General features: G+C 44.9%; 1 protein-coding gene across 1 annotated transcript; it reads left to right on the top strand.

Annotated features, from left to right (window-relative positions):
• The first annotated feature begins 888 nt into the window (after nt 1-888).
• LOC120227177 (melanoma-associated antigen B3-like) lies at nt 889-4074 on the top strand. Its single transcript, XM_039225337.1, has 2 exons — nt 889-970; nt 2868-4074. The coding sequence occupies exon 2, from the start codon at nt 2929-2931 to the stop codon at nt 3862-3864; it is 936 nt and encodes a 311-aa protein (XP_039081268.1). The 5' UTR covers nt 889-970; nt 2868-2928; the 3' UTR covers nt 3865-4074.
• The last annotated feature ends 4661 nt before the right edge of the window (nt 4075-8735 follow it).

The raw sequence follows: 8735 nt of genomic DNA, 5'->3' as shown, positions 1-8735 counted from the left end.
TATTCTCATATTCACAAGGCGGTGTCAGAGCTAGACTAGACTCCTAGTGTGAATACATCCAGGGCATGCAATGGCCCACCACGCCCACCTGGAAGCAGACCTTGTATACCTTATTCACTTTTCTTGTTGCTACTCCAAAATATAGCTTAGCCGATTGGGGGAAAAATGGAATTCATATACAGAGCAATAAGAATACCAAAATAAAGGAGAGGTATGAATAATGAAAGGAAGAATATCTGGTAACAGTATGATGGTCTGCATATGCAGTGTAGCCTAACTTCAAATCATGGTGGTCTCGCACAGTCATCTGGCTCAGCTTAGTTCCTATGGTTAAGTATTTTAGAGCAGAAGTTACCAAAGAGGCCAAGTCTGGGGCGGGGGTAAAGCGAAGGAATAGATCAGCATGGGTTTTTTTTTTTTTTTTTCTCTGACATTCTACCTCCCCACCTCTGTCCACTTTCTTGTTTTTCACCTTTCCCATTTCCTATCACTCCTGGGACACAGACTCATCCTGTGTTCAGACTGGCACTAGAGAGATTAGTAAATAGTTCGTAGCGATGCCGCAGCACTGTGGAAGCTGTTCGTTAAAGAGATAGTAGCCAAGATGAGGACTGTTACAAACGAAGACTGACAAAAATAACATAAAGGCATACAGGGAGTCATGCAACAATCTCCCCTCACCCATTCGTACACCTATGTTGTCAAGCTGACTTCTTAAAGAAAGGTATCAAGGAGGTAAGAGGGTGGTGGTGGAGGAAAACGGCGAGTCCTCTCCACTCCAGAACAGAGGGGGCACCAGAGATCCCGCCTCTTATGCCAGCCTTGATGGGCCCTATCGTTGGTTACAGGAAGAATAGCACTCACTTCCTCTTGGGGCGTCTGAGGAAGGCGAGACGCCCTCTTTGCTTTCGGCTGCTGCTTCGGGACAGGTGACTGAGGAGTCTTCTAGGCCCAAGCACACGTCGTCAAGGTGAGGAACCCGATTAAGGAATAAGAAAATACCTCCCTCACCCCGAAGAGTGTCTCCCCTGTTCCCCACAAGCCCCCACACCCACTCGCAAGCTTAGGCGGCCCTCGGCAGAGTAGTCAGGAGGAAGCAGATTTCCGCCTGGAGGGTCGCAAGAAATGTGAGGGCTCTGGTGGGAGGCGCCAGTTCAGCGGAGCGAGGAGAAGACCCTAACAAAAACCCAAGTGGGGAAACATAGGTTATAAGTCCCACCAAGGCCTTTCTGGTTCCTCTCCACTTCCGGAGGACCCAAACATGGCGGTCGGGTGGGTATGAAGCTACGTTCCCTCTCTGGAGGATGAAGAATCAGAAAGCCTTGATCTTCCGAGAAGGGTACTACGCTCTAAAGGAAATGAAAGAAGCGAAATTCTGAGCGGTCTGAGGGGGACCGTTATTTCTAGAACAATGAGGCGGCACATAATATTAGCCGCCATCAGTCCTGGGGAGCTCTGGGGGGAAGGGCAGACAGTCTTACTTCGGAAAGGAAGGACTCACGGATGAGAGAGCCTTGGTCAGAAGGGAAAGGGCTCAAGTTAGCAATGGAAGGCATTCCAGCTAGGAATCAGGGTAAGGACTCTGTGAGAACTGAAGGAACCCCTATCCTGCTGGCAACCCTGCTTGCCTGTTCTCTCATAACATGTTGAGGGACACTCATTTTTTTCACTCTGGTGTCATGTGAGGTTTGCGGAGAGGACTGTGTGTTCTGGGGGGGCAACAGGGGTGGAAGGGGGGTGGGGTGGGCTGTGAGAGATTTTATTTAAAAGTGACAGTTTACTCTCTGCAGGAGGATTTTTATATCTTTCCATGATGTCTGAATCAAATTATCGTAGAGAACAATGGCTTCGAAGGGGGATAACTCCCATATTCTCCCAGCGCGTGTAAGCACATGCTGGAAGGAAGATAAGAGTCCCTGCCTATGGCTGGGGCCAAAGGAAAGATGCCGGCAGGGGGCTGGCAGCAGCGGAGGGAGGGTGGGGCTGGCGGGGGGGGAACTAGCGGGAGGGGGGGACCTGGCAGGGAGGGCGGGCAGCGGCGGCTGGCGGAGGGGGCTGGCCGGGGGAAGCTGGCGGCAGCGGCGGGGTGGTTGGTGGCGGAGGCATGGGGGGGGTTGGCGGTGGCGGGGGGAGACGGAACCACTGGGCATTGAAACGTAACAAAAAAATCAGATCCCCACTTTTCAATTCAAACGTAACAAAAAAATCAGATCCCCACTTTTCAATTCAGGACTTGAAGGCTCAGGGCAGGGCAGTCAGGCTGAGGTTCACCCTCACTTATTCATACCAAATCTGAGAGAAGAGATCTTTAGTGTGAGGATACAGCCACCAGTGAGCAGAAGGGAAGTGTATGAGGCACTACCTAGAGGCCAAGGGAGTACCCTGAAGGAGAAATGAGGATCAAAACAGCCCATGAAGGAGAGGACTCCACATAGCTCTCAGTTGGGTGCCCCCTGAGAGGGATAGGGAGTAAAGAACTACTTTACTACTTCTTTTGGGGTCTCTGGCTTTGGTGTGAGGTCTCAGTTTCACAGCAGTAGAATAGAGGGGACCCAGGACTTGTCAGAGTGGTTCAGGATGATCCCGAATGTAAACTGAGAAGACCCCCAGAGCCCAGAACAGAGGTTCCCCACCGGCAGCCCTTGCTGTCACCCCAGTACATCCCAGGCAGGGCTGGCTGACTGCAGTCTAAGGTTCCCTCTAACTTCTCCCATAAAATTCTCAGGGGACAGGCTGGCTACAACAGGAGCCTTGTGGGTTCCTGGAGCAGTGCCCTCTAGTAAACCCGCAGAGGCAGCCTTGGTTAAAGCCAAGGTGGAATCCCCCCCACTGAAGGTGCTCATGTCACCGCATTCTCCTTCATCCAGGGATCTACATCTCCTGATCCTGTTTATACGCCTGCCTCCTGTCCCTGACCAGAGTGCCATCATGCCTCGGAGTCACAAGAGTAAGCTCCAGGCTCATGAGAGACGCCGTCAGGCTCGAAGGGAAGCTCAGGGCTGTGAGGGTGCTCAGGCCATAGCAGCAGTGCAAGGGGAGTCCGCTCCCTCCTCCACTCCTCAATGTGAAGGTACTACCCAGAGGCTGCCTACTACTGGGTCAAGTGGCACTTCTCAGCGGGGTGGAAGAGCCAAAACCACCACCACTACTTCTGAAGCCCATTCTGGCACTAGATCTGATGAAGATGCCAGCAACCAAGATGAGGCAAGGGTGAGCCCCTATGAGGCCCCATTCTACAATCAACGCCCAGGCCCAGGTGAAGATTCTCTAACCAGGAAGCCTGCCTTGCTGGAGCAGTTCCTACTGTTCAAGTATAAAATGAAACAACCCATTTTGAAGGCAGACATGCTGAAGATCATCGGCCTAAAATATGAATTGCGTTTTCCTGAGATCCTCAAGAAAGCTGCTGAGCGCATTGAGATTGTCTTTGGAGTCAACGTGCAGGAAATCGATTCAGCTAGACAACAGTATGATCTCATCAGCAAACTCAGACTCCCCAACAATGGGAGGGTGCGTGCTGGCAGGGGGTTACCCAAGACCGGTCTCCTGATGAATATACTGGGAATGATCTTCATAAAGGGCAACTGTGCTCCTGAGGAAGACATCTGGAAATTCCTGAGTATGATGCGAATATATCCTGGGCGGAAGCACTTCATCTATGGAGAGCCCAGGAAGCTCATCACCAAAGATTTGGTGAGGCTGGAGTATCTAGAGTACCGCCAGGTGGCCAACAGTGATCCTCCACGCCATGAGTTCCTGGGTGGTCCGAAAGCCCTAGTTGAAACCACCAAGACGACAGTCCTGCAATTTTTGTCTAAAGTCAATTATGCCATCCCTACTGCTTTCCCAGCCTATTATGAATAGGTTCTGCAAGAAGAAGGAGCGAGAGCCCAAGCCAGAGGTGCAACCAGGGCTTGCGCTACTACCAAAGTCCTTGCCCCTTCCCGTGTGATGACCAAGAGCATCTCCCAACCACTGATGAAATCTGAGGTTTCTAAACCACCAGACAAGAAAATACAACATCAGAGTAAGAATTAGATTATTAGCAATGTGAAAGAGTCTCACAGTAAAATAGGTAGGATTAATAGAAAAAAAATTCAAACATGGTCAATCCAGTTTTCTAGTTTCTTTTAGTTTTTAGTTTTACAAACGTTTTTATGTTATAGTTTTAAATTTTTCATACTTCAAGAGTGTTCAATAAAGATAAATCTTAGTTCATACTTTAAGTTTGTTCAATAAAGATGAATAAAATCTTAAATGATATGGTGTGTTTAATCATTGTGTTCATCACACAATGAGTATCTATCTGCTCACTGGAAAGCTCAGTGTTAGCACTGCAGATGCTAATATAAAGGCATCCGGTCTCTACTCACAGAGTTTTAGAGCCTTTGAGCTCTACTCATACAAGTAAGATGCTGAAATACCTCTGTGGCTACAGGTGAAGTAAAAACAATGAGGAAGTGGTCCTTATGAGAACAATTAAGTGGAAATTTCCTGAGCAACACAACTTGGGACTTTAGGAACCTCCTAGTCCTCAGTGGGATGTGATTTTCATTTACAGTACGTGGTACGCACAGTTGAGGTTGTGGAGTTAGTAGGTGGAGGCCAGATCGTTCAACAGTATACTTGGGAAGTGAAAGAGAAAGCCCAGTGTTAGTCTGGTTAGGGTGTTACAACAAAATACCATGGAATGAGTGGCTTAAACAATGAATGTCTTCACAGTTCTGGAGGCTGGGTAGTTCACAGTGCGAAGATGCCAGCATACTTGATTTCTGGTGGGAGCTCTCTTTCTAGGTTGAAGACTGCCATCTTGTCCACGTATCCTGATGTGGCAAACAGAAACTTCTTGTTTCTGTTGCTCTTATGAGAACACTAATCACATTATGGGTGTGCTATCCTCATGGCCTCGTCTAACCCAAATTATCTCCCAAACACTGTACTTCCACCTGCCTTCACGTTGGGTGTTAGGGCTTCAACAAAGGAATTTTGGTGAGTGGGGACACACTCAGTCTGTAATAAAAAATTGGTGCTATGAGTTATCTTGGGATTATGGGTAAATCAAAGAGAAATCTCCACCTGGGGCAGAAAAGGAAGAGGTCTTGTGTTTTCATTCCAGTGTGCAAGCTATGTGTTCTAGCCACAACATCTTCATGGAGTTTCTCAGAAATAAGGGTGATACCCACTCCAGGTGAGACGCCACTGTGCCGGCACTGTTTGCCCGGAGTTGGGAGAGCCACAGCCTGTTCATTAAGAGGGCATTTTACTTATATTATCGTGGATGCACTTTGGCAGACTCTAAGCAAGGACTCGCCGTTGGTGAGGGTGTGATAATGAGTGTTAACAGAGGTCATTTGGATGGAAGGGCTCCTGGGAGACATGGGAAAACTTGTACCTTGACACCATTTCTAGGAACTTGACTCGCATCCAACTGAGAAAGACAACTCCGTGCCTGAATTAAATGACAGGTGATCTAGTAGGGAAATTTTAGTTTGTTTTACCAGCTCAGGTAAATTTGTGGTTGGGTGCTGTTCCCTGTCCAAGAATACTGCATATTCTGACATTTCCTGGATTAAAAAAAATTACAAAGGAGGTAGGTGGTATCATTTGGGATCAAGATCATAGTAATCGCCATTCTTTAGTACTGGGTCATATTTCTTAGTCATTTTATCATGCGGTGACATATATACATTCCAACAATCCTGCAAGATCGAGCTTACCAAACTCACTTGGGTGATGAAAAACTTGCAATTTTCTCCAGTTCAAAAGAAGGGTCACTACCAGAGCTGGAACTAGATCCCTGGTTTGAATTTGCCTAGAGGACACATCATTCCACTTCTCCCCACCCAAGGCACACCTTCCATCTCTTAATTTATTTACTCACTCGCTCTTCTAAAATATACCTCAGGCAGTATGAAGGCACTGGAAACCAAATTCCTAAAAGCAGGCCTATTGCAAGGGAAGGTAAACATGAGAACAAGTCATAATTTGTGGATTACACTTTGGGTCTCCTTTTCCTAAGGTCCAACTGAGAACTAATTCTGCCCAGTACCTGGTATTGTGTCCAGTTCTAGCACCTTCCATCATTAGAGAACCCTTCATCTGGGACTTCCTGAGTGTGCCCTCCTTCCAACTCTGGACCCTGACCTGCTGACCAATTCTTCACTTTGCTTCCTCTGATGGCTGCACTCCATTGTTAGAGGAACTGAAAACCTGTGTCACCTGCTCTTGCCCGGACATAGAGCATTCCAACTGCCTGGTGGTCACCTCCTTCACCACAGATACATGTCATTTTCATCTACCTGTTTATGTGGAAATATGGAGATCTTCATTTCTCTCCCTCTCAACATACCTGAGACTGCCTTCTCCAAAAGTTAAGCCTCCCAAGAGATGATTTAAATAGCTGCCTTCTTGCTATAAATTTATGAATAATTTTCTTCACACACTCACTTACATGTGTCAAGTTTACAAGTATAAGTTTTTATAGTTTGTGAATCAAATTGGAAAAACTTCCTCACTATTGTGAATCTAGAACAGGACAACATGGCATCAGAATAGATGTTACTTCATAAAGTAACTCAGCAGTAAAATTATTTGAGTCAAGAAAAGGCAAAATAAAGTAAAAGATTATCAACTCCTATCTTCCTATTCAGTAAAATTTTACGACACATACCTGGATTTGCTTAGCATAAGAATTTATAAGAAATTAAATCGCAGTCAATTGGCTAATATGCTCACTGACCCATTTATTCCCTTAATATGAATCAGGCATCTGCTCTTGGGAACACACCTGTGCTACTGCTGGGGATGTGAGGAGCTGGGAGAAGAGAGTGTCTGGGAGTACTAAAACTAGAAGGACGACAGTAAGATATCAGAGTAAACCACAGGGTGTTTAGACCACAATGAGGGTGTTAGGAGTCCAGATGAGCATGGGGAGGCAGTAGTTAGGAGCCAATGGTACAAATATGTTTGGGAAGCTGCAGGTTTCTTCGGTGAGACTGAAGTTTAGGTTTAACAATGCAGGTTAAGACTGTGGGAATGGGAAACAAGGGTCAGTTCTTCCCATGATGTGCTGAAGGGTTGAGAGACTGAAGCCAAAGTGAAAATGGCTCCTGATTCCTCGATAAACTAGAAAGAAACTTCCCATCAGTAAAGGTAAGGTAGGGGTTCTGGGCCCCTTTTGGCTGCATTTCAACAGCTTGCAAAGCATTACCTGTATCTTATGCTCATAAAAAACCTGCACAATTTTTGTTAAGTGGTCTTATCATTTCACTTCATTCACAACAGATTTTTAAAACTTCTCTAGAGTTTTCATTTTATACACGTGTTCCTTATTTTCCAGTCATTTTGTTAATGATTTCCAGTTTAATTCCATTATTGTCTGAGACCGAAACTACATGATTTCTATTCTCTTATATGTGTTAGATGTGTTTTATGGCCCAGAATGTGGTCTATGTTGGTGAGTGCCCCATGTGGGCTTGACAGGAATGTGTACTCTGCAGTTAGGTGAAGTAGTCTGTAGATGTTAATCATGTCCAACTGACTTATGATATTCACGAGTTCAACTATGTCTTTACTGATTTTCTGCCTGCTGGATCTTTACATTTCAGATAGAAGGTTGTAGATGTCTCCAACTAATAGTGGATTCATCTACTTTCTCTTACAATTTTTGCCTCATACATTTTGATGTTCTGCTGTTAAACATATACCTATTAAGTACTGCTGTGTAATCTTAGAGAATTGACACCTTGATCATTATGCAATGCCTATTCTCTATCCCTGATAACTTTCCTTGATCTGAGCTTTGCTCTGTGTGAAATTCATAGAGCTACTCCCATTTTCCTTTGGTCAATATGACCATGGTATATCTTTCTCTATCCCTTTGCTTTTGATCTATGTGTCTTTATATTTAAAGTGAATTTGTTATAAACAACATGTAGATGAGATTTCTTTCTTGATTCATACTGCCGTTTAATTGGTGTTTTCAGATTGTTGATCTTTCATTCAAGGTTATTACTGATACGACTAGATTAATATCTACCATATTTGCTGATTCTTTTCTGTTTTTCTCTATTTGACTTTTGTTCTTTTTCTGCCTTTGTGATGTTTTAGGTTAATTAACTTAATTGGGAGAATCATTTCACTATACACACACACACACACACACAACACACCAAGACATCTTATTGCACACATTAAATAAACACACTAGGCATCTGTCATTCACAGCTCAGTAAAACTGGAAAAAATTGGGGGCATCTGGGTAGCTCAGTCAGTTAAGCATCTGACTCTTGCTTAGGTTCAGGTCATGATCTCACAGTTCATGAGTTCAAGCCCCGCATCAGGCTCCAAGCTGATGGTGTGGAGCCTGCTTGGGGCTCTCTCCCTCCCTCTCTCTGCCCCTCCCCTCTGCTCAAGCTCTCTCAAAATGAATAAAACTTAAAAAAATATTTTAATGGAAAAAATTAGCTGAACATTTTATATGATTCCATTTTCTCTCCATTCTTAGCATATTGATTCTTTTCACTTCTTTTAACATCTTTTCAGGGGTTGCCCTAGTGTTTACAATATATATTTACAATGAATCCAACCTCACGTTGAAATAACACTATATGACTTTACAGACAGCACAAGTGCTCATATAATCACAAAGTATTCTTAATTCCCTTCTTCTATCCTTTATTTCGTTTCTGTCATTCATTTCACTTAGGTATAAATTACAACAGTGGAATACACCA

This window comes from Hyaena hyaena, unplaced genomic scaffold (genome assembly GCF_003009895.1).
Source record: "Hyaena hyaena isolate Hyena2069 unplaced genomic scaffold, ASM300989v1 scaffold_2047, whole genome shotgun sequence".
NCBI lineage: Eukaryota > Metazoa > Chordata > Mammalia > Carnivora > Hyaenidae > Hyaena > Hyaena hyaena.
Note: the sequence above shows the minus strand (reverse complement) of the source record. Positions and strands in the feature narration are given on the sequence as shown.